General features: G+C 44.0%; 1 protein-coding gene across 1 annotated transcript in view; it reads left to right on the forward strand.

Annotated features, from left to right (window-relative positions):
• The first annotated feature begins 7,152 nt into the window (after positions 1 to 7,152).
• LOC126475099 (protein kinase C-binding protein NELL1-like) overlaps positions 7,153 to 27,121 on the forward strand; it is a 980,737-nt gene continuing 960,768 nt past the window's right edge. The window contains exon 1 of the mRNA XM_050102677.1: positions 7,153 to 7,214. Within this exon, the coding sequence (XP_049958634.1) occupies positions 7,181 to 7,214 (34 nt within the window). The 5' untranslated portion in view covers positions 7,153 to 7,180. The remainder of the gene's footprint in view (positions 7,215 to 27,121) is intronic.

The raw sequence follows: 27,121 nt of genomic DNA on the forward strand, positions 1-27,121 counted from the left end.
TTTTGATATTTTGAGCGGCACTGTGGTTAAAGAATAGTTGTACTGCTGTAGCAGTTCCAGGCATTTCGACTTGAAAAAATTATTTTTTACTGTATATATTAAATATCATCAATTAACCTGATATTCTAGAAATAATCTGCGTAAATTTGTTTTTTCCTATTTACTAGTAGGAAATAGGCTATCATAAGATAAAAAACGTATTAACAAAAGATTAATATAAAATATTAAAAACTTGTGTACAATTGAGGGGGGGGGGGGGGGAGGGTCCATTGGAGCCCGGCTGGTTTTGTCTCGAATTCCTCCGAAAATGATTTGGTCACTTTAATCTACGTTGAACACTCGTGTAAATAAATGTATGGTCTGCTACTGGCTATCGTCAGCGTCATAGTCATGATTTTTCTCCGTTCAAAGAAAGGAAATGCAAAATAAAATCATAACAAAATCACAAAGCCTGGGCAGCGATATTTTTTCAATTATTACAGCCTTTATTCCATTGTTATTGATTGTTTATGAACTATTAATAATGTATGAGGAGCAAAAAATCAGTAGCCACTATAAAGCATAAGATACGAGTATAAATTTTGTTTCACTGTCAGTTCTTTTGAAAAGTTTATAGCATTTCCAATTTGTTAACTACGATGATACGTACATGTAATTCGTTATACGCAATATTTTTCATCAGTACAGTTCATTTAAGCAAACTGGTCAATAATGCTTTATTTTTATTAGACATACTTACAAAAGTGCAAAATTTCCACAGATTAATCGCAGCAACGTAGTTTACAGTGGATTGGAGGTGTTGGAGCTTTAATAGTTCTACCAGTGGCGCAGGGTTCATATCGGTACGGGTGTGACCCCACTTTCCTATGCATGACTAATCCTCCTCCCTGCTGCTGTTAATATTAGCCTACACTCTTCGACTTTCTCATGGTCACCTGTCCCTTGGCATTCTCGTCCTGCAGATCTTTCGCCAATAGGACGGTCATTACAGTCCACATATCCTGTAGCTTAGAGAATTTCTTTTTAATAATCAACTAAAATACGTGACAGAACTAATTTTCGCATACGTACACTGGATTTAAAAGTTCATTGTTTATATACATATTTATATGACTAAAATCGAGACCCTGAGCGACTAGCCACATGCTACGTTATCTTCTTTTAACAATCTTATGCTTCCTATTCCTTTGTGACTTCGTTACTTAACTTTCGTTCTCTGTCTTATCATTTTGGAAGCAACATGTAAGTTGCGTGTACATTCTGCTTACGGAATAGTACGTTATCATTAATTGTCGCACTATGTTTAATTTCGTAGTACTAGATGAAATACCTTACTTCCATTACCAGAATAACATTATGATTTGCAGAGAACGTCTTCAAACGACTGGAGCCGGATTGTTCAACGACCAAACTATTTGACCTTCATTATTGCTCTTTCGTTATTCTTTCTCGTAATAGAGAAAGAACCTGCCTGTGTCAATATTGAAGCCCGATTAAATTAACTTTTACTTTCTTCGGTGTAAGAATTTTGTCAAACTATCACGGTCGAGATTCACTGAACAACGACGGCAGACAACGAAACACATTGGCCTGGAAGATCGCCATTTTTAAGACGATGGGAATAATTGTTATTAGTTTCTTTTAGCTTTTCAGACCACGAGCTATTTCTTAAAAAGGTAATGCACTCTGTAAGCTTAGGAAGATAATCCCCTCGCTGTTGGAATGGGCCGTCCTGACACGGCAATATACACATGTGAATTTGTAAATCACTGCATTTTTGCATGTAGCTTAGCTGGAGGATTTTTTCCCTTTGAAAAAATTTCTGTATCAAGAGGACACATTTCAAGGCATATACACTACTGGCCATTAAAATTGCTACACCAAGCAGAAATGCAGATGATAAACGGGTATTCATTGGGCAAATATATTGTACTAGAACTGACATATGATTACATTTTCACGCAATTTGGGTGCATAGATCCTGACAAATCAGTACCCAGAACAACCACCTGTGGCCGTAATAGCGGCCTTGATACCCCTGAGCATTGAGTCAATTAGAGCTTGGATGGCGTGTAGAGGTACAGCTGCCCATGCAGCTTCAACACGATACCACAGATCATCAAGAATAGTGACTTGCGTATTGTGACGAGCCAGTTGCTCGGCCACCATTGACCAGACGTTTTCAGTTGGTGAGAGATCTGGAGAATGAGCTGGCCAGGGCAGCAGTCGAACATTTTCTGTATCCAGAAACGCCCGAACAGGATCTGCAACATGCGGTCGTGCATTATCCTGTTGAAATGTAGGCTTTCGCAGGGATCGAATGAAGGGTAGAGCCACGGGTCGTAACACATCTGAAATGTAACGCCCACTGTTCAAAGTGCCGTCAATGGGAACAAGAGGTGAGCGAGACTTGTAACCAATGGCACCCCATACCATCACGCCGGGTGATACACCAGTATGGCGATGACGAATACACGCTTCCAATGTGCGTTCACCGCGATGTCGCCAAACATGGATGCGACCATCATGATGCTGTAAACAGAACCTGGATTCATCCGAAAGAATAACGTTTGGCCATTCGTGCACCCAGGTTCGTCGTTGAGTACACCATCGCAGGCACTCCTGTCTGTGATGCAGCGTCAAGGGTAACCGCAGCCATGGACTCCGAGCTGATAGTCCCTGCTGCTGCAAACGTCGTCGAACTATTCGTACAGATGGTTGTTGTCTTGCAAACGTCCCCATCTGTTGAGTCAGAGATCGAGACGTGGCTGCACGATCCGTTACAGCCATGCGGATAAGATGCCTGTCATCTCGACTGCTAGTGATACGAGGCCTTTGCGATCCAGCACGGCGTTCCGTATTCCCTCATGAACCCACCGATTCCATATTCTGCTAACAGTCATTGGATCTCGACCAACTCAAGCACTAATGTCGCGATACGATAAACCGCAATCGCGATAGACTACGATCCGACCTTTATGAACGTCGAAACGTGATGGTACGCACTTCTCCTCCTTACACGAGGCATCACAACAACGTTTCACCAGGCAACGCCGGTCAACTGCTGTTTGTGTATGAGAAATCGGTTGGAAACTTTCCTCATGTCAGCACGTTGTAGGTGTCGCCACCGGCGCCAATCTTGTGTGAATGCTCTGAAAAGCTAATCATTTGCATATCACAGCACCTTCTTCCTGTCGGTTAAATTTCGCGTCTGCAGCACGTCATCTTCGTGGTGTACTAATCTTAATGGCCAGTAGTGTATTATACATCTTTATTTCAGTGGTTTCCACTGCCTCACGTCGTTAGTCATTGCTGATTCTTCCGCAGTTTCGCACCCGAAGGGAAGGAGGACGATCCAGCGTCAGTCAGCTTCCACGCTACTCGATAAGACTGTTACCAGAACGCGGGTGACTTCTCATAAATGAAGTCACTGGCAGCGAAGTTAATGATGACTTTTATTCAAAATTTATGCGGTGACCCAAACAGAACTGAGAGCCATAACTTTTTCGTTACCAGCCAAGGACGCTACACCTACATCACAAAGGTGTGGGATACACTCTAAGACAAAAAAAGAAAAATTAAAACGATGCACCACGAAGAAATTATCTCAATGGGATGCCAATAGGTAGACGTGTCGTACATGTACAGACAAACGAAGGATGTCAATTTTAGAAAGACTGCATGATTTATTCGAGAGAAAGCTTCACAAATTGAGGAAGACGGTAATGCCTTGTTCCATCTCTGGCTCTTACGCAAGCAATTACGCGGCTTGTAATTGATTGACAGAGTTGTTGGATGTCCTCTTGAGGGATATGGCACTATGGTGCCAAATTCTGTCCAATTGGCGCGTTAGATCGTCAGAATCGCGAGCTGTTTGTAGAGTCTTGCTCAGAATGCTCCAAATGTTCTCAGATGGGGAGAGATCCGACGACCTTGGTGACCGAGGAAGGGTTTGACAAGCACAAGAACAAGCAGTAGAAACTTTTGCCCTGTGTGTATATATGTGGAGAGGATTATCTTGCTGAAACATAAGCCCAGTATGGCTTGCCAAAATTGGCAACAACACGGGTCGTAGAAAATCGTCGACGTAGTGTTGTGCTTAAGGGCCACTGGTGGACGAACACGTTATGGACTGGCTCAACTTTTGAAGCTCTTTCTCTTGAACAAATTATCCAGTTTTTCTGAAATTGTAGTCGTTAATTTTTCTGTACATGTACATCACAAGTAGCGATTTCCGTCCTATTCAGATGATTCCTTCGTGGTGGGTCTTTTTTCTCTTTGAGTATATCTTCACCAAGTAACTGAGGTCCGTGGATGTAAGTGAAACTCTGAGATGACGTCCAGGAGAGGAAGTCGTGGCGGTACCTGTTAAACCAGTGGGAAGATCGACGAGGACCACCATGCCCCACCCCAAGAACAGGACACCTTTTGGATGATTAGACACTACAGGATGACTCTTGAACCTATGTTTGCGCGCGGCTGTGAGCACTATGGGACTTAACATCTGAGGTCATCAATCCCGCAGAACTTAGAACTACTTAAACCTAACCAAACTAAGGACATCACATACATCCATGCGCGAGGCAGGATTCGAACCTGCGACCGTAGCGGTCGCGCGGTTCCAGACTGAAGCGCCTAGAACCGCTCGGCCACAGCGGCCGGCTTTGTGCGCGGGATTGACCGAGCGGTCCAGGGCGCTGCAGTCATGGACTGTGAGGCTGGTCCCGGCGGAGGTTCGAGTCCTCCCTCGGGAATGGGTGTGTGTGTGTTTGTCCTTAGGATAATTTAGGTTAAGTAGTGTATAAGCTTAGGGACTGTTGACATTAGCAGTTAAGTCCCATAAGGTTTAACACACATTTGAACATTTTTTTTTTGAACCTATGTTTGGGGTAAATATTTCAGTGTTCAGTGTGGTGATGATCTTTGTTGTGAACAGATACGTGGAGATCTCAGGGACTGAACCGATAATAATTGTGTTTTTATATACAGGATGTTACAAAAAGGTAGGGCCTAACTCTCAGGAAACATTCCTCACACACAAAGAAAGAAAATATGTTACGTGGACATGTGTCCGGAAACGCTTACTTTCCATGTTAGAGCTCATTTTATTACTTCTCTTCAAATCACATAAATCATGGAATGGAAACACACAGCAACAGAACGTACCAGCGTGACTTCAAACACTTTGTTACAGCAAATGTTCAAAATGTCCTCCTTTAGCGAGGGTACATGCATCCACCCTCCGTCGCATGGAATCCCTGATGCGCTGATGCAGCCCTGGAGAATGGCGTATTGTATCACAGCCGTCCACAATACGAGCACGAAGAGTCTCTACATTTGGTACCGGGGTTGCCCCCATAAATGAAAGTCAAGATGGTTGAGGTCAGGAGAGCGTGGAGGCCATGGAATTGGTCCGCCTCTACCAATCCATCGGTCACCGAATCGTTGAGAAGCGTACGAACACTTCGACTGAAATGTGCAGGAGCTCCATCGTGCATGAACCTCATGTTGTGTCGTACTTGTAAAGGCACATGTTCTAGCAGCACAGGTAGAGTATCCCGAATGAAATCATGATAACGTGCTCCATTGAGCGTAGGTGGAAGAACATGGGGCCCAATCAAGACACCACCAAGAATGCCTGCCCAAACGTTCACAGAAAATCTGTGTTGATGAAGTGATTGCACAATTGCGTGCGGATTCTCGTCAGCCCACACATGTTGATTGTGAAAATTTACAATTTGATCACGTTGGAATGAAGCCTCATCCGTAAAGAGAACATTTGCACTGAAATGAGGATTGACACATTGTTGGATGAACCATTCGCAGAAGTGTACTCGTGGAGGCCAATCAGCTGCTGATAGTGCCTGCACACGCTGTACATGGTACGGAAGCAACTGGTTCCCCCGTAGCATTCTCCATACGGTGACGTGGTCAACGTTACCTTGTACAGCAGCAACTTCTCTGACGCTGACATTAGGGTTATCGTCAACTGCACGAAGAATTGCCTCGTCCATTGCAGGTGCCCTCGTCGTTCTAGGTCTTCCCCAGTCGCGAGTCATAGGCTGAAATGTTCCGTGCTCCCTAAGACGCCGATCAATTGCTTCGAACGTCTTCCTGCCGGGACACCTTCGTTCTGGAAATCTGTCTCTATACAAACGTACCGCGCCACGGCTATTGCCCCGTGCTAATCCATGCATCAAATGGGCATCTGCCAACTCCGCATTTGCAAACATTGCACTGACTGCAAAACCACGTTCGTGATGAACACTAACCTGTTGTTGCTACGTACTGATGTGCTTGATGCTAGTACTGTAGTGCAATGAGTCGCATGTCAACACAAGCACTGAAGTCAACATTACCTTCCTTCAATTGGGCCAACTGGCGGTGAATCGAGGAAGTACAGTACATACTGACGAAACTAAAACATGGAAATTAAGCGTTTCCGGACACATGTCCACATAACATCTCTTCTTTATTTGTGTGTGAGAAATGTTTCCTGGGACATGAGTCATTGAGGGGATCGTTGGATTAAATGGAGGCTGAATTGTATGGCGAAGAAAGCAGTTTCGTCGAAGATACCCAGAAGGGGAAGGTTTTGATACATAACAGAGGGGATGAAATCACCAAATGCTCACGTATAGATAAGTTGTAACGAAGAGCGTTGGTGAGAATTGGAGTGAAACACTCGGCTAGTTCCTAGCGTCTCCATCGATCGGAGAGCACCACAGCTAGCTGACCGTAAAGGTCGCCGGTGCGGATGGCGGGTCAGAGGTAATTGTGATTCACCACGACCGAGGTCTTCCAGTTTTCTTGAGAGTCGCAACTCCCCTGGCGCCGGCCTGTGGCGAGGCTCCATTGATTGGTTGGTGCGCCGTCCAGCCGCTAGGGAGCAGTGCGCGCCCGTCGGCGGCGGCGGCGCCGGTAGGGGGTGGGGGTCGTGGCGGTGGCGGTGGGGTGGGGGGCGGCGCGGACCGTCGCGGCGGCTCGCACCAGTACGCCGGGCGGCGCGGGACGCAGCGGTCGCCAGCCAGCAGGAGCGGTCGACGTGCCGGGGGCAGCGCCAGCAGAAGCGAGGCGGCGGCGAGCCGCGACTACGGTCCCAGTGCCAGGCGGCGGCGGCGGTGGCGCGCGGCGATGCGGAGCGGCGAGAGCGCGGGCCGCTAGCCGGGCGCGGGCCGCCATGCTCCTCGTGCTGCTCGTCTGGCTGGCTCCAGGTAGGCAGGCACACACGCGCCGCGCACGCCGCATTTTCCGCCTTATCGATTGCCGGTGGGCGCGCGTCTCGGCCACGCACCCCGTCGCCGCCGGCGCCGCCACCACCGGTCAGCCGCTAGCCGCTGCCACGGCACCTTCAGGGTGCCGGCGGACGGTGCGCTCGAACCCTCGTGCGCTCCCTCACGCTTAGCCCCGCGTCCTGTCTCACGGCCGGTACACCACAAGCACTCGATCTGTAGCATTATTTCACAGAAAACGTCGTGTGGCAAGAGGTCTGAATGAAAAGAATGTCCATCGAGACATACCAACGTAAAGAGTGGATACGTTAGTCAGCAGTCCCCTGTGTGCTATAGCTGAGGAATACTCGACTGATAATTGCCTGAATTCATTGCCAGTGAGACTGTCGTACAGAATAACATTACGGTGCGATGTATCATACGTAATTAGACCAGTGGTACAGAAATATGAAAGTCGATGTAAAAAAAAAAAAAAATCAAGATTTTCAAGTGATGGTGTCGTGTCTTTCTACACTTGGACATTACCTCGGGGACGGAATAGTGTAAAATACTGCTGTTTTCGGTTTTCAATGAAGATACACCCAATTTCATTCGGAAAAGTATTGCCGTTTTCTTGTGTAACTTTTCCGCGCTGGCACGACGGTAAAATAGTTCGGTGGACGTAAACTGAAAATTACCAGACTGCCACTTGGCGGCGTGTGCTGTGCACGACACGGGAGCAACCTGTGCCAATTTGGCAGCCACCTGGCAGCGGTCTGGTGCGTACACAGCGGCCGCCGTACCTGGCAGAGCCCTGACACTCGCCACAACAGCGTTACGTCATTGCAGTCAGCCGGCACACCCCACTCGCACTGTGGCGGGTGGAGGGGGGCAGGAGTGCGCTGTCGCTTGTCTGCAGCGGGGGATTAGCCCTATTCATGGGGACCCCTTGCGCTACACTGCGACGCTTAAACGCCGTCAGCCACCTGGGAGGCGCCCCTCTGTGCTGTCACATTATTTCTGACGCAACCCGCCGGTGCACTTAAGCGGCGTCGTTTTTAGAGCGTAGTCCACATTTTGAATGGTGCCACACGCGTTCTGTCTTAAACACGGTAAAATATTAAAATAACCTTGTTCAGTGTCAGATCTAGAATTTATTAGCAACACGTTTCGAACCCTGCAGAGAGCTTCACGTTCTAAATACTATTTCGTCCATGTTTTTATACTAAAATTTTCACTACTCCCATTACACATACAGAGCGATATAATTATAGGAAATTATCATACAAATAGCTTTTAAAGTTGAGTAGGTTAAGTAAGCCACAATAGTGTCGTCTTGTGATTGATCCATGAATGTGTAGCAGGAACTACGCTAACTGCTACATACAGATAGTGACGGAATGTGAATGTCAAAAACCTCCGCATCAGTCTCCAGAGGACTGGGAATGCATTGTGAACGAAATCCGGATTTCAAACTGAAGGCCGATTATCTGTACATATTCTTATCTGTGTGTACCTAGTTGCGCGTCTCAACACCGTCACGTTACTTATCACCAATTCTTTCCTCATCACAAACTCCATTTTACGTCAACCGCAATGATGAAATGTGTGAGCAGCTCGTGACGTTACTTTTGTCTTCTCCTTCGTCAGTTCAGTGGCTGGTTGATAATAACTCGGATAGTGAAGGTTGCGATATGAGGACAGTATTACGAACGGCATTGCATCAGTTAATCATCCAGCATTCAATTAAGCTGAACAAAAATCGCAATAGACTGTCCGCCATGAGGTACGAAGAATACATTCGACACTGAAATTGTGTAATGCATGTCCGTTCTCGACGCGTGACTTTATCTAGCACTCTCATTGTTCAAATACTAACCGAATCGCCAGCCTAACGGTTTTTTCCACACAAGTACATAGTCGTGCGCTCACAACAAAGTATTATACGCGAGAGCTTCTCTATAGCCCATTGATGCCGTCAGTGATATGTTTTTCTTATGCTTTCAAACTGTTTGGTATCAACAATCGATAGCCAGCCAGATTGCACGCGAAAATTAAGAAATACGAACATAAATAGTGCGTCTGAGGGTACCCGACAATTAGAGACATCAAGATGATTGTAATAATTTATGGTAGCTTTTCCTCATATCGTGCGAAATTTCCGTTGCGTATACTCTCATATTATCGCCGACGAGGCTAAAGCATTGTAGTATTTGTGGTGGAGGCACAGTGGACGAAATGCCAGATAGGGGTGTCAGTTCAACGGAGATCCAAATTTCAGAGACTGAATGAGTAATTGGACTACTGCTTTCCTCGCACTGTGTGGCGGCACGCGGGCGAGGCGACACGCAGAGATGTCGTTATTAGAGAGTGCTCAGGGAGTGAGCGATGTGGCTGATAATGCGCGAGTGGGAGGGCAGAGGCGGCGGGCACGTGGCGGGCGCACGCGGAAACCACGCCCCTCGCCGTGGCGGGGCTTCCCGGCGCCGGATCAAAGGACGGGAACCTGCGGCACGCAGCCGCGCGCCCCTCCAGCGCGGTTGTGCGCACAAAGAGGCGCTTAGAGCGCTCGAGGTGAACGCGTCGACAAGGACCTTGCCGAATTCGTCGCGCGATCTAACGAAAGCAGTTTTGAGCGGACCATAAAAGCTCAAGATTCTACGGGCCTTCAGCTACGCCGCCTGTGAAGTCTTTCGAGACACGTTGTTTCTCCCTCATTTCCTTTTCACCATCTGAGCACCACGTTAATTTGGATCAGCTTCTCTTCTTCTGGTCTTTAGCTTTATCCATTATTCTTTCCTTCTCATACTTCCTACACGAACATACCGGGTGATCAGAAAGTCAGTATAAATTTGAAAACTGAATAAATCACGGAATAATGTAGATAGAGAGGTACAAATTGACACACATTCTTGGAATGACATGGGGTTTTATTAGAACCAAAAAAATACAAAAGTTCAAAAAATGTCCGACAGATGGCGCTTCATCTGATCAGAATAGCAATAATTAGCATGACAAAGTAAAACAAAGCAAAGATGATGTTCTTTACAGGAAATGCTCAATATGTCCACCATCATTCCTCAACAATAGCTGTAGTCGAGGAATAATGTTGTGAACAGCACTGTAAAGCATGTCATGAGTTATGGTGAGGCATTGGCGTCGGATGTTGTCTTTCAGCATCCCTAGAGATGTCGGTCGATCACGATAAACTTGCGACTTCAGGTAATCCCAAAGCCAGTAATCGCACGGACTGACGTCTGGGGACCTGGGAGGCCAAGCATGACGAAAGTGGCGGCTGAGCACACGATCATCACCAAACGACGCGCGCAAGAGATCTTTCAGGCGTCTAGCAATACTTCTTTTTTTTTCTTTTCGTTCTAATAAAACCTCATGTCATTCCACGCATGTGTGTCAATTTTTACCTCTCTATCTACATTATTCCGTGGTTTATTAAGTTTTCAAATTTATACTGACTTTTTGATCACCCAGTATATACTTCGCAGGCCACTGCACAGTTCGTGGCAGAGGGTACAACTGAACAGCATTTTCTTTCCTATTCCATTCGCTTATTTGAGAAATGGATAAATAAGTCTGTACGCCTAAATAAATCTATATGCCTATGCTTGCGTTCTAATGTCTCGATCTTCATGATCCCTACCCAGGATGTACGATGGTGACACCAGAGAGGTCGCACAGACTTCTTTGAACACACGTTCTCTAAACTTACCCAACAGCGTTTCACGTGGGCGAATGCCGGTAGTATTGCCACGTTTAGCAGGTAAAAATTCAGCACGTAGTCCCATTTGGCAGGCCTAAGTCGGGACACTTCAAAGAAAAGATAGCACTTAATATATTAAATGTGCAATTGCTAGTAACATTCGTCAGTTTTTATCCTCAAACCAAAACGTAACTCTAAATACCAAATTTGAAATTTAAAATACTTAAAAGATAGCAGTTTTTACCTTATACATTGGTCAAAATCAAAAAAGCTGGCGCTGGAACTAACAGACGTACTTACTGTCTGATGCAGCGATCTTTTAGAAGTTTCTTCTCGTGCAAAATATCACTGTAGAACTCTGACCGGCTGATACTATACGTAGCTGATTTTAACAAGAAGTTTACAGTACACATTCTTCACTGATGTTCGTTTAGCTCACATCACTTCTCAAGTTTCTAATCAGGGAAAACACTCTTTCTATGTATGCGTTGCTCACAGGAATATAAAACACAAATTTCACTATCGTTAATAAAAATTTCACTGTCTTTAATAAGTTTCTGGCTACAATTTTAGTAACCTTATGGAACAGCAAAAGTACAGGCTCACAGTAATATAAAACACAAATTTCACTATCGTTAATAAAAAATTCACTGTCTTTAATAAGTTTCTGGCTACAATTTTAGTAACCTTATGGAACAGCAAAAGTACAGAATATGTCAATACTCCTTTACTGGGTCACTCCATAAATTCAACCCTCTTCAACACCAACTGTTATAACTGAGTGAGGTGGCGCAGTGGTTAGCACACTCGACTCGCATTCGGGAGGCCGACGGTTCAAACCCGCGGCCAGCCGCCCTGAATTAGGTTTCCCGTTTAATTCCCTAATCGGTCCAAACACATGTCGGGTCGGTTCCTTTGAAAGGCGACGGCCAATTTCCTTCCCCATCCTTGAATCAATCCGAGCTTCTGCGCTGTCTCTAATGATTGCGATGTCGATGGAAAGTTAAACCTTAATCTTCCTTTACCATCTGTTATGTAAACGAGGTGGTGAAACAGTTGAGTTTTAAACCTGTTGTTTTGTTGCTTCGTCATGTATTTTACACATATTGGCTTTGACTAATAAGAATAAGATGATAAACTTAAGAGCATGAAATTAATTTAAGAGCATGAAACTAAAAATTATGCTGTATGATATAAAAAGGTAAAACTCAATAATGTAAACGAAAAAAGTGGTGACTTGAAGGTTCTCCGTCAACCTCATGTAGGGACACGGGACTATTCCAAAAATGTGGGGACTCCTCCTCCAAAATGTGGACAGGTGGTGACCCTAAATGCTGGAGAAATGCGGAAATTGATACCTGCAAAACAGTATGGTTTGCCAGTGAATTGTGGATAGGATTTTTACCAGGTAGCTTCGGCACCAATCCCTTAGAACGTGGGAAGGTCTTTCTCGAGCTGGTGATGTTCGCGAATCCCCGTTTTCAAGCCGCGGTGTCTGCATCTTTCCTGACACCATCAGTACATACGGGACTTCCACAAATTCAATATTTATTAAAAGCACTATATTTGCAGTATTTCAGAATACTCAAGCCACCCACACCGTCAAAGCTTTATGTCAGTATTTTCATTTGGCAACGCGATTTCAAGAAGCCAAGCTGTCGAACAACGATTCAGCGTGTCCTGTTGTTTCATTAACTATGGCTAAAAAAATGGATGCGTGAATGGATGAGAAAAAGAACGAAATGCATCTTGTTAATTTGCTAACTGAAGTTCGATGCCACTTGGAGCTTATCAAAAATTATTGATAATGTCACAGCTCAGAATAGAGAAAAAAATATGGCAATTTCCACACCATGTTAATTTTCTCACTGAAATCCGATGCCTCTTGACGTTAATGAAAAATTATTAATGGTGTTACGGGACAGAACAGAGAAAGAAAATATGCTAACTGTAGAGGAAAATGCAGATGAAAAAATATTAGGAAAAACTGACATTCCTGCCGACAGGAAAGTTATTTCAATGATGTTTAAAAGCGCACCAGCTCCGATTTCAGTGAGAAAATTAGCGTGGACATGCCCTTCTTTTAGTCAGGCATTCACCTTTGCATTTCTCCCTTTTGTTATCATTGACACTCATACTTAATAATATACCGACAAACTATTGGTTGTTCGACATCTTGGCTTCTTGAAATCGAGTTGCCAAATGAAAATACTGACAGAATATCTGATGTCATGGTGGCTTCATTATATTGACAGTATAGTATTGTTGATAAATACTGAACGCATGGTATCCCCTGATGTACTGGTGGTGTCGGGTAAGGTACGGACGCGAAGCCTTGATAGTGTGATATGAGGTGAGGGAGGGGACAGGGTGACCTTCGCTTCAGACCCTTCCGTGGACTGATTGTATCCGCAAATCTTCGGTGTCTGCAGGTCTCGGTGTCGGCATATCTTCAGACACCTGCATAAACTACGTCGTCCTTCTTCCAACGATTCCCTTTTAAGCTCCCCGAACGTTTCTGTTACATTTTCGTATGGACTACACCATCCTGGAGCCTCTCTGAATACGTTGATCCCTGTATGCTACTTAATAAGCAATCCTAACGGGCAACCAACACTCTACAACCGTTCACACTAACATCTTGTATTGGATTTCGCTTACATATACATTGTATTTTCCCCAAACCCACCCACTGCATCTAAGTCTTTCATTCGCCTTAACTAATACTGACTTTAAGTGCGCGTCTCATTTCATATAGGTTATTAGTATTGCGTTTAAACACGTATAACACACACTTTGCTCAAAATGTTCACCACTAAACTTGTAAACAGATATTATCGGGTTCTTTCCCTTTTTTGCAGACGTTGCTTCATACGTATCCACATTTAAAGAGAACACGCGTTCGTTACACCAAGTGTCAATTTTGTCTGTCTTCCTGCAATTGCTAACGATCGTCCAACGACAAATCATTCCTCTGCACAACAGCTTTTTCAGAGAACAATCATATATTTCTGCTGACATTATCTAATGAATCGTTGATATTGGTTGAAAACATTAGAGGCCCTACTACACATTCTTGGGGCACACCCGTTGGCAGTTTCAGTTCTGTGGAACATTCGCCGTCCACTATAACGTTATGGGGTCTGCTAGTCAAGTAAAAAATTTCTGAATAGTACGTTTGGAGCAGATCACCGTATGATACTCAGACATGGACTGTGGGAAAGCTGGAAAAGAAAAGAATCGATGCATCAAGACGTCGATCATGGATAAAGGAAACCGTGTTTCATATTCCTTGCAATTTTCTCCTGTCTCTTTACTTTTTTTTTATTTTTGTCCTGAGGCTAACGATTTCCTGGAAATCTATGTCAGCCTGTGTTTTTATTTGAAGTAAGCGAGCAAAACTCTGCGTTCTGGACCTGATGGGCGAACCGGGACCGACTGACCGACGTTTCATTCTATGTGAATGGCATCATGGGGATGCGACCTGGATCGCCCGACTTTCTTGGCCTAGCAGCCGCCACTTACTCAAGTAGCTCCTCAGTTGGCATCACGAGGTAGATTGAACTCTGTTCTATTCCTCCCACCAAAGAAAAATCCCTGGCAGTACCGGCAACCGAATCCGGGTCTTCCACATAGCAGCCCAGCACACCAGCCACTGAACTACAGAGGCTTACTTTATTTCAAATTTAACCTTTTGTAAATCTCGGTCTCCTCTACTCCCACTTCGGTACAGCATACTTCCCTTCTCTTATTCACAAGAAACTTCGTTATCTGATGTATCACTCTTTCATGGTACATTCTAAGGATGTGTCCGAGAACATGCTCCTTCTTTTCCTGATGGTGTCAGAGATCCTCTCGGTCGTAGTTGTACCGTTCTCAATTCGCTCGCCTTCTATTTGATCACCTCCTGTTCTTCGAAATCTCAACACTCTCCTGAGAATTCTTTGTTGTACAAGTATCTCTCTGCTTTCAGAATTTTGCCTCCTCCTAGTTTCATCTATGTACAGGGTGGCGATTCTTTCAGAAAGCCTGGAACTCTCAGGAAATTACATTTTACCTGGAAAAATCATGGAAATGTTAGGGAATTTCAGGGATTTCATAAAATCTCAGGGAACTCTGCGTCTGTAACATAGGACTGAAGTTTAATTTTATTGACTTTTATAAATTACAAATTTATTTCGTAGTGTGTTAATTATATGAATATTATTCCATATAAATTATCGATATTTAAAAATTGCTGTTAATAAGCTCGGCTTGTTTTCACGTTCGTAGTATACTGTGTCTTCTCGATTGTTATCGATAAATTTGCTTTCGTCAACTGTCTGTGGAGCTTGCTGGTTTGATTACTCACCTCTTCTAATCATTCCAACTATGTCACAAAATTTTGCGAATGCCAGACAGTCCATCTTTTTTTCTAGCATCTCAGTTTTATTGGTTCAAATGGCTCTGAGCACTATGGGACTTAACTGCTGTAGTCATCAGTCCCCTAGAACTTAGAACTACTTAAACCTAACTAACTTAAGGACATCACACACATCCATGCCCGAGGCAGGATTCGAACCTGCGACCGTAGCGGTCACGCAGCTCCAGACTGTAGCGCCTAGAATCGCACGGCCACTCCGGCCGGCTCAGTTTTATTCCACCCACTCCCATTCCCTGTCGAAATTCCACGGCCAGCTTAACAAGGCCACATTTATTTCTATATTTCATCGTTTACAGTTTGTGTAAGCCCCAGCCCAGTCGAAAATTCCACGTACGGCATTGTACATTTATATATGCATTTCACGGCATATACAGTATATGCACATGCCTTATAGCATACATGCGAGGTGTCCCAGAATTGTTGTGGCAGACATCGAAGGGTCGCATAGGGTGCCTTGAGTAATAAATCGAGGGTAGGAACCCGTGTCCGGAAAAGTCTTCCAAAGACAATACAGAGCGTGAAAGTTACAGGCGTCGGCACCTGCCAATGGGCCACGCCTACGGCAGCAATAGTGACTGCACGCTGACGGACGGTAGATGGAAAGTCTCGCAATGTTGTTTGCTATTCAGTGATCGCGACTGACTGCCACGATCGCCAGTGGAAGAAAGGAGCTAGATGCTGCGTAGAAAGGCCTTGTCTGCTATGAATGTGATGATCTGTTGCTCTGTGGTGATGGTTTCGGACACGGGTTTACATCCGCAATTTATTTTTCTCCGGAACCATCGAAAATCTCCAGTGTTTTTCAGTGTACAGGTGAAAATAAACTGCAGAGAGAGACACTTTTCCGAAACCGTTGTCCACCAAGCAACGGAACATCGCATTCTTAGGAGACAAGGCCTGCATGCGCAGCACTGAATAACAAACAACATTGCGAAACGTTCCGCCTACGGTCCGTCAGCGTACAAAGTCAAGTATGTTGCCTAAGGCATGGCCCAGTGGCAAGAGCAGGCGCCTGTAACTTCGACCCTCTGTACCGTCGTTGGATGACGTTTCCGGACACGGGTCCCTATCCTCGATTTATTCCTGAAGACATCCTATACGACCCCTCGATGTCTGTCACAATATTTCTGGGACACGGTGTATAATTTTAAAATTGAAACTGGAGACACACATTAAATGAGGCGTAATAGAACATGAATATAGTAGTGCTAATAAAGAATTAGCAAGAAATGAACTTAGAAGCAATGCGAAACGCAGAAACTAAACTGCCATCACCAAACATATTATGTCATAAAACCAGTGGACCCACGATTCCTTAAAGAATTGAACTCCCATGTATAAAAGAGTTTCAAACATCTGATTACTTAACTTCTTAAATATTTGATGTTTTGCGTGTAAGAGATAAAAGTTTAGAAAAGGTTTGAAATTATGTTTAAAATTTGTTGGAAGTCGCTAAGGCCTCTAAATCTGAAATAATGCCTGAATATAGTCTGGGCAATATGTGCACCGTAAGTTACTCTGCGTCAAGATACACACACACAGTTTGTAACGGTAACACTTGTCTCGCTGTTTCAAACCTTTAATATAAGATTATTAAGTTCGGACGCTAATCATATGAAATATTGAAAGTTTAGTTTTCGATGCCCTGAGAGCCGTTAGATGGGTAATCTGTAGTTGGGACCGTACACCATGGACCAAGTTAGACGGTTAGTAATCTCCACTGCGTAGCAGAATTAAAGAATCACATTTTCGACAACCCCCATTACGACACAGAATTTTGAAATTTGGCTCGAAGGCGCCTACAGTCTTCCACTGTAACGGTGCAAAAGCGTGGTGCCCTGAAACGTCACCCTTGGGCTCGACGACGCTTCAAACAGCAAGATGTTGACACACGTAAAAAGAAAACCTCAGAACTTAATGTGATGTGTAAGGTGGGTTGATGATGTCACATTGGCACCAAATTTTATCACGGTTCTGCCCAATGCCACCGCGAACATATCGCACGATGGGCAGGTCATAGCACCGCCTCTTACCCGCATTTCATCCATTCTCTTGACGCCTCTGCAATCGACGACCAAGTCGCAAGGCCCAGCGTTGAAAGCACGTGATTTTTTTTTTAAGGGCGGCCCACGAAAACATTTCAGGCACACCGCCGCTCGGAGTCGACACGAGAAGGAGTCAGAGGGAGGCTTAAAGGCCTTCAGTGAAACTCATTCTTGCCTTGGGACGTTGATTCCCACGCATTTCGCGGTCGAAAACGACAGTTCGCAGTGCGGCATTCTTGTTAACCTTTCACACTGCTGACACACCTGAACGTTTCAACCCTTCACTAAGGACTTTGTGGTGATGCATCCCCAATAAACGTGATCACATCCGTTTGGAGTGCAGCACGACCACAATTTTTGCTGTTCTGTACAGGTTGGAATCGCTAGTGACTGTTCAATATCATTCGACGAAGTCTGAAAGTGACCCGAAGCAGCAGAAGGTGCTCATACTTTTTCAGCCCTCCTGTTTCGCCCCCTCGCGTGGCGTGATCCCGGCCGGGAGCGGGGGGAGCTGGGGAGCGGATGGTGTTCGACGTTTACACTTTCATCAATTAAGCGACAAGTCCTCCCAGTTCGGAAACACCTTCTACTGAGAATTTAAAAAGTATCTGTGCAGAGGTAACCTGTTATGTAGTCCTAGATGCCTGCAGGCAGGCTGCACTGGTACTCTAGCGCCGGCTAGCAGCCACTTGCAATAAGAGAGATGTCAAGTGGTTGCCTGCCTGCAGGTGCTTGGGACTACTTCACAGTCTTTCTGCGTACAGATAAATTTTTAAAATGCTCAATAAAGATGGACGGATGCCACCGAGGGTGTTGCCGATTTGGAGGGTCTTAGACAGACCCTTTGCCACTGAATCACGCATGTGTCGATGTCGAGCCCTCACCCCCCGTGATGATGCCACAGGAGGGTGCGAAAACAGGAGGGCTGAGAAAGTATAAATGCTTTTTGCAGCTTCGGATCACGGTCAAATTTTGTCGAATGGTTTCGAACGGTTCGCAGTGGTTCCATTCTGTACACGAGACCAAAACTTACGGTCGCGCCATACTCCAAATGAACACAGTCATGTTTTGTAGAGATGCAGACCCTCAAAGTCTTTTGAGAAGGGTTCTAAAGCCACCAGAGTGTGTAAGAACCGTCAAAAGTTATCAAGAACTTCGTCCTGTTGCTCATCGCAGTACGAACTGTCGTTTCTGACCGCACAATGCGGGGGAATCAACGTCCCAGAGGCGCCAAAAGAAGGGGTGAAATGTAGGTAAGAGGAAGTGTGACGACCTTCCCATTGCGTGATACGTCCGCGGTAGCGTTGGGCAGAATTGTGGTGAAATTTAGTGCCAATGTGATATCATTAACCAGCGTTACACGTCACATGCGCTTCTGAGCTTTGGCCTTTTTTTTCGCATCTGTCGACAACTTGATGTTAGAAGCGTCGACGAGCCCGAGGGCGATGTCGCTAGGCACCTTTGACCTGCTTTTCAGACTTCTGTGAAGTAATAGGAGCCAATTATACGGTTTGGAAAAAATGAATCTTTGTTTTGCGTAGTTTAAATTGAATGCACCCACCTCGTGTCTTGCACTGGACCTCTTACTTCTGTTTGCCAGTGGTGCAAGAACGCTTTGCTTTTGTTCCAGTCTCAGGAATATTTCCTACAGTCTCTCACGCGTTCGTTCATTTTTTCCTGCTAAGAATGTACTCCAAGTACGTCTATTCTTAACCTGAAACAGAGTCATTACCGCCTGTAGGTAAACTAATTGGAATGCTAACAGGTGGCATAGCCAGACTGTGTTTGAATGGTCACTGAATTATTCTGAACACATTAATAACAAATGGTTCAAATGGCTCTGAGCACTATAGGACTTAACATCTGAGGTCATCAGTCCCCTAGAACGTAGAACTACTTAAACCTAACTAACCTAAAGGCATCACACACATCCATGCCCGAGGCAGAATTCGAACCTGCGACCGTAGCGGTCGCGCGGTTCCAGACTGTAGCGCCTAGAACCGCTCGGCCACTCTGGCCGGCTATTGATAACAATTGAATATTTGCAGACAGCCATGAAAAGCGATATGCAGTGTAGTGAACGCAGCACATCAGTTGTGGTGAAAGCGAGCGATGTATCCGTACTTTTGACAAGACATAGCAAATATGAGATCGACGAATCCACCTGATGAATAGTAATTATAAGAATCGCCGTTAATTATAAACTCAATATGAGATGTCTGCTATGAGTGTAAATGTTTAAAACGTGGAAACAAGGGGCGTGCCATAGTAGACAACGTCATTTTGCTAGCGCACCATGGTAACTACCGTCAGTTCATGGCATGTTGAACTTTCCTCACATAACTCGCACCTGCATCTAAATTCTCTTGTCTTCCACTTGCCATATACTGTTTAGATATTTTACTTTGTGAAAAATCGATAGAGCGACAGATCTCTTTGTAAACCGAAGACAGTTTTCTCTGTGAAAAACTGCAGATTTTACTCGTGTAAGGCTCTGAGCATTACATAATACACGGTTGTTTATTTCAATGTGGGTGTGGACGAGAGGCAACACATAATCCCGGCTTGATAAAATTACGTTGCCACCCCTTTCAGCTGATGACTCGATGCAGTACTTTCGAAATTTACCATCAATTTTGAAAGAAGAGTGGTAGATTTCATAGAATCAAGGGAAGACTATAAATTTTATCTCTGTTTCATGGAAAATGGAGTTTTTTCTTGCAGTTATTTGATGTAAGGCGCATAGCACGATGAACAGCAGACTCGTGTAAATAGGAATGCCCCTAATGTGTACCACAGCCCTAATATCGGGAGAAAGCAACATGTTGACTGTTACCATGGCTTTGCAAGCTGAAGCTATGAGCAACTGGAGTGAACTTCTTATTTTTAATTTTGGTGCACCAACAGAGATGCATTTAATAGTGCTCCTTTTATGTATGTTGCTGGAAACTGGTTTTCCAAGTGAATATGACGTAAATTGTACTGACACTGCCAAGTTTAAGGCTTTTACAGAATCGTGAGATACCTTGTCCCCAATAGACATCGTTGCCAGTACATAACGAAGCTTTTATCCGTAACTGTAAAATAAATTCTGGAAAAAAATTTGTCACTACTGTTATCAGAGCCAGTCTCAGAAGATAACATGGCAATTAGCGCACGAGGACTGGCAGACAACAACTGAACGAGCGGGAATCCACCATTTTTCACGATTCGTATTCTTCTGCGGAGTCCATCCTTCACAAACATATCTTAGAAAGCTCCAAATAAATTACTGTGATTTCTAAAGGCTTGTTTGGCATTTCTATTCTTTTAGTAGCCATTACACTGTCGTTATCAGTTATTGTACTTCCTAAGTAGAGAAATTCCTTTACTTGCCTTAAAATTCTATCTGCTAGCTTAATGTTTGTCCTTATGCGTCTGTTCGATTAATCTATCACCATTATTTTAGTCTTCTTGTATTTATTTTCAGTTTCTTCTGTCCAAAGTTTCAGACAAATTTTTCAACATTTTGTTCACGCCCTTTCCAGAAATCCTTTCTAACTTTGGTTCCTTTGGTCAAAAATTGGGTTGGATAAATATTTAAACTTTAAACAACGTTACCATTTCCCAGCACTGTATCTTTAGTGTATCTATAAACGTAAGAAGCTATTTGTGATGAGAATTTATAACAGCTTTTAAGACTCCCACTGCAATATTAGCAACAGTGCTACATTACTCTTTCTTTCCAAATGCATTTATCCAGTCAGCCACTGATAAGTCGGGAATTCATTTAGTCAAATAATAATTTATGTGTACTTCAATAGTAGATTACGATTGGGAAAATAATGGGTTGGACAATTAATTATGTATCACAAAATGTATTGTTTACTGTTGGAATTGTCCTTTCTCTTTTACGTAGCTCAGGAGTTTGCGAAACTACTTGCGGTACGTGTCCGTTGTTTTATATCAGATAGATCGGTAGGTCCTTCAATATAAGATACAAGGAACATCTGTTAGGAGAGAAGGATACCAATGTTCGAAGCGCTGTTTCTCCCTTTACTTATCGGACTTGTATACTCGTATGCTTACCGATAGTACGCCAGACGGCACTTTATCGTGTTTATCCAGGTTTTACCTAATGTTTTTATTTTTTGAATATAATCTTGTTTAAGTCCTGCTACAATAAATTCTTTATTATTTTCTTCAGTACATTTTTTGTAATTAAGCTTCTTTACTAATTTTGTGCTAAGAATTGTCGTCGTTTTTTTAGTTATCTTATTCCTTTTATATCCGCTTTCATCATGTCCTTGCTTTTACATTATGTACGATCTGGTCTGCTTAAGATACTTAAATATACATTAGACTGATTTATTCCTGCTTTAATTACGCTTCTCATACGATTGAGCATTTATCACTCTACTAGCGCCCAGCAGGTGGCGCCCTCTACCCTACAATTACCAGGCATTGTAACTAGTTACCTTACACTCAGTCCAATGTCTGTTATTATAACAAGCTGTACCTGTGTAATAATTCTTGCTGTTTCTCATGGAGGACTTATTCAATGACTTCTGCTATTTGACTTGAGTGTTTTAGCTCATAATGTATGCTCATAATTTTAACGTAATATAAGATATATAAGTGTCATTTTTATCCTATGTTCTTCAGTTCAATGTTGTGATGTATTGGGTAATTTTTATGTTTATGTTGTAGTATGTTTAAAACATTATACGTGACGTTGTCCCTTTTGAAGGAGATGTCCTTAGTGGTATTGAAATCTGGGCAAGGCTTGTTACAATAAATTTCATGCAACCGTTTGGGTGTATACATCATTTCTTGGAAGTTTATTGACGGCTACTGCTGTTAGCTGCATTTAAAATTGTGATCTTTCGCCAAAAATTAACTGAGGATACATTTCAAATCAGAAAAATTCCCGTGTACCAGAACACACAATGACTTTCTTTAGACTGAAACTTTATGCCGTAAACGCAGCCCGAATCTCGACATAGTAGAACCCTATTATCTCTATATCCTCAACGCAGCTGCTTCCCCAGAGCACTCCTTACCATATGGTTTCAAATCAAATATTACGCCGAAAGCAACCAGATGTCAAATAACAACGCTAATATGTGAAAAATTGTCAGCAAGCAAACAAAATTTTACTGCTGAATACAGCTTAACCATCTGTTGCTATGGATAATCAGTACGCAGCCGAACTAAAGGATAAGCAAAAATTACAGAAATTAATAAATAATATAGCTTGTGAGGATGTAATACTCTCACATGTTCACCGGACGACACAGTATTATTGTCCCTGGAATATAAGGTATTTCAACCAATTTTTATGGACGACAGGCTGTGCTACGATGGAGAGTAAACCATTAACGGGGTGCGGTTTGATCGGAACCGGCTTCCATTAGTGGTGTCGCCAGGGCCCATCTTGTAGCTGCGGCTGACCCGAGACGGGCGCCCTTCCGCTGGTGGACCGCTCCTAAGGCTCAATAAATCAATAGCGTAAAGCCGCTGCCTGCGCCTGGGGGATGACCAAGTGCTGCGATGTTCACTGCTCGAGGGCCCGCTGACTCGGCCATCATCGAGACCAGCGGGCAGGAGGCAGTTTCTCGTCGAGGGCAGCCCTTCAACAGGGCTTACCATGTGTCATACGGTCGCTTAAGAGAAAAGGCTCTGTATACGCCTTTAATGCAGCTGCAGGAGAAATAGTAGACCAGCAGAAATAATATTTTTGCCTTTCGGGCAAGAAAGTAGACAGATAATGAGGCTTACTGTTAGCCTAGCTGTCATGAGCAGGGAGACACCGTCGGACGAAAAGTATCATACTCATAAAAGTATCGAAAAGAAGTGTTGATAATTCGAACTATTTACCTTTATTAAAATGATTAGTTTAAGTAACCTCTATCGGTTCCAACCCCTCCATAGCTGTTTACAAAACCAGTAAACCTATAAGTTAGAGAGAAAGGGAGATAGAGAGAGCGAGAGAGAGGGAGAAGAAGTGGGAGGGAAGGAGGAAGAGAGAGAGAGAGAGAGAGATAGAGAGAGAGAGAGAGAGAGAGAGAGAGAGAGAGAATGAGAGAGACAGACAGACTTTTAAAAATTTCGAACCTGAAATACGAAATTACGCAGCAGTTTATCAGAAAAACAGCTAAAGACATCCAGTTTTTAATAGACTTTGCAACACGCTTCTTTATCACCTACTTTATCAATATACTGGCAAAATTCACTTTGGGAAGGAACCATTCTGCCCGCTGATTCGCAGAGGTAAGTCAAATTGTGAAAACAAGGGGATTCCCGCTTACACAGTTGTTGGCCTATTAGCTTCCGTGGGATCAATTGTTGTAAGTGTATCAGGGATGGCATCGACACAACTGGAACAGCGATTGTGTACATAACCGTGAATTGCAACGGGATGATGAATAGTGATCCAGTAGATCAGCAGATGGTATTCCTGCACGGATACACTTCTATGAATGGTTCATTCAAAATTGGGTCAACAGCTAATTACCTGGGATACACCTAGTTTCCTGGGATACACCTAGTTACCTGGGACCTGAACAGGATGTCACTGGCTTCGTAGATCTGTAAATAGTGCTGTCTTCAAGTTTCATTGTTAACCTTCAGTCATTGTTAACCTGTCGCTTTGAATTAGTTCGCGCCTGCAAACAGACAACCAATGAACATTTATGCAAAGCTGGCTGCAGTCGCACCCTGCTTCACAATTCGCGCCGGCCGCGGTGGCCAAGCGGTTCTAAGCGCTTCAGTCCGGAACCGCGCGACTGCTACGGTCGCAGGTTCGAATCCTGCCTCGGGCATGGATGTGTGTGATGTCCTTAGGTTAGTTAGGTTGAAGTAGTTCTAAGTTCTAGGGGACTGATGACCTCAGATGTTAAGTCCCATAGTGCTCAGAACCATTTTTCACAATTCGCGCCAATGAACTACAGCCATGTATTGACGTTTGCTGCGCAACAAACGGTGCCCATATGGAGTACCTGTAGAATGATACCGTATTTTTACATTCAGTGTTCAGAGAAAGTAAAATTAACTCAGTTTAGTGGAAATAGCAGTAATTATGAGTAATTTGGTATGCTTGACTTAGCAATGTAGCAAAAGTCACTGATAATACCTGTAATATCTAGGAAACAACGTCTACTGGTAAGATAAATTTAAAAATAATATCTATTGTATACACTGACGCGGCAAAAGTCATGGGATACCTGCTAACATCATGTCGGACCTCCTGTTACCTCGGCGTGGCATGGATTCGACAAGACGTTGGAAGTCCCCTGCAGAAATGCTGAGAAACGCTGCCCCTATAGCCGTCCATAATCCCGAAAGTGTTGCCAGTGCTGGATTTTGTACACGAACTGTCTTGTCGATTATTTTCCCTAATTTTTCGATGGGATTCACGTCGGGCGATAGGGGTGGCCAAATCATTCGCTCTAATTGTCCACAATGTTCTTCAAACCAATCACGAACAATTGTGGCCCAGTGACTTGGCGCATTTTCGTCCATAAAAGTCCCATTCTTATTTGGAAACACGAAGTCCATGAACGTCTGCAAATGATCTCCAACCAGCCGAACTTTACCATCTCCAGTCATTGACTGGTTCGGTTGGACCAGAGAACCCAATCCATACCATATAAACACAGCCCACACAGTTATGGATCCACCACCAGTTGGCATAGAGCATTGGCATCATGAGGTCTGCGCCACGCTCGAATCCTACGATCTCCTCTTACCAACTGAAATCGACACTCATCTGACCAGGGAACGGTTATCCAGTCGTATATCAACCGATATGGTCACGAGCCCAGGAGAGACGCTACAGGCGATGTCGTGCAAAGGTACTTGCGTCAGTCGTCTGCTGCCATAGCCCACTGACGCCAAATTTCACGGCACTATCCTAACGGATACGTTCGTCGTACGTCCTACATCGGTTTCTGAGATTATTTCACATAGCGTTGCTTGTCTGTTAGTACTACCCAAACGTCACTGCTCTCGGTCGTTATGTGAAAGCCATCGGCCACTGCGTTGTCCACAGTGAGAGGCAATGCCTGAAATTTGGTATTCTAGGCTCACTTTTGACTCTGAGGACCTTGGAATGTTGAATTCCCTAGCGATTTCCAAAATGAAATGTCTCACACATCTAGCTCCAACTACCACTTCGCGTTCAGAGTCTGTTAATTCGTTTCGTGTGACCATAATCACGTCGGAAATCTTTTCACATGAATCACCTGATAACAAATGACAGTTCCGCCAATGTACACGCTATTTGTAAATGTTCATGTCGCAATCCAGTGACTTTTGTTACCTTAGCGTATTAATACCACCATAGATCTGCGACGTAATCTGTAGATTTAAAAAACCTGCCTTGATATGTACTCAGCACAATACAGAATTTTGAGAAAATTTTCCGTGCTCTAATACAGTGATCACTGCATCAGTTTTTTCAGCCCTATTGAATTTGCGTTTAATCTTTTTTCAAAACTCTCATAGCAGCGTTATCAGTTATATGCACAGTTCCAAAAAACTTTTTTGGTTATTGTAACAGTTGTCGCGCAGGAGACTAAATATGTCGGGATGTCATCTAATACGTAAAAGTTACAAGACGCCTCACATTCGAGCAGTCATTATCGAGGATGCCATTTGCAATCCCGGTAAAAGCTCGAAATGAAGCCATATTCATAATCTCTCCCTCACTCTCCCCTCGTTACTAATTAAAAACGGCGCAATATCTCTGAAACGTTGGCTTGGCGCCAAAACCGTGGCAAGTCTGCAGCCAGTCATCTCTAATGCGGGTCACGTGTGTCACAGTGCAAAGACGAGTGGGAGGTTTTTAGGGTAACCGTCTGACCGCGTTTTCTGAGAAAGACCCACAAGTAAAACATTTTTGGGAAACACGGAAAATCTGCATTTCAATTTGTCTTCAGGAACAGAAAATTGAATCAAACTGAATGTAACAGTGACTACTGAAGAAAAAGAAGGAGGAGGAGAGATCTTTAGTTGGAAAAGAGTTTCTAATTTTAGTTTCGGTTAAGGAGAAAACTTCTCTAATAACTGAGCATTAACGAGTATGAAACTGAGTTAGATTCACATACCCAGTTCAAAGTCAACTTACCACTGCATCATGTACGACAATGAACGCTGGAGAACCGAGAGTCTCGTATTGCCATCCTGAGAAACGTTCTAGTGAGAACGATTTTGAGAGGACTTCTTCTGACCTGTTACCAAGTGCTCATAAGCATAAGACAAGAGGAAAAGAGGGTTTAAGGCCCCTCGACCACGAGTTTACTAGACATGGGACATGGGACGAGCTTGGAATGGGGAAGGAAATCAGCCATATACTCTCAGTGGAACCATCACGACATTCACCTTAATAGTGACCGGGCGATGGTTTGAAACTGCCCCTTCCTAGTGCGTGTCCACCGTCTTAGCTACTGCAACACCTCAGTTGGCGCTCTCCCGAATCGAAGACTATGACGATTACTTATGCGGTGCTATGACATTAGACATTACGAAAGGAATTCTGAATTTAGCTCTGGATGTTGACGCCACGTTTGATGTAGAGTAACTTCACGGTGGCACTGCAACTCTACTCGCAGGACAAATGCCGTCACTACTTGCATTTCATCGAGCCAGGTGGCGTTATGTTCAACACAATTAATTATCATTCGGGAGGTAGTTAGTTCATATCCTCGTCTTGCCATCCACGTTTTGGATTACCGCGATACCC

This window comes from Schistocerca serialis, chromosome 4 (assembly GCF_023864345.2).
Source record: "Schistocerca serialis cubense isolate TAMUIC-IGC-003099 chromosome 4, iqSchSeri2.2, whole genome shotgun sequence".
Lineage (NCBI taxonomy): Eukaryota > Metazoa > Arthropoda > Insecta > Orthoptera > Acrididae > Schistocerca > Schistocerca serialis.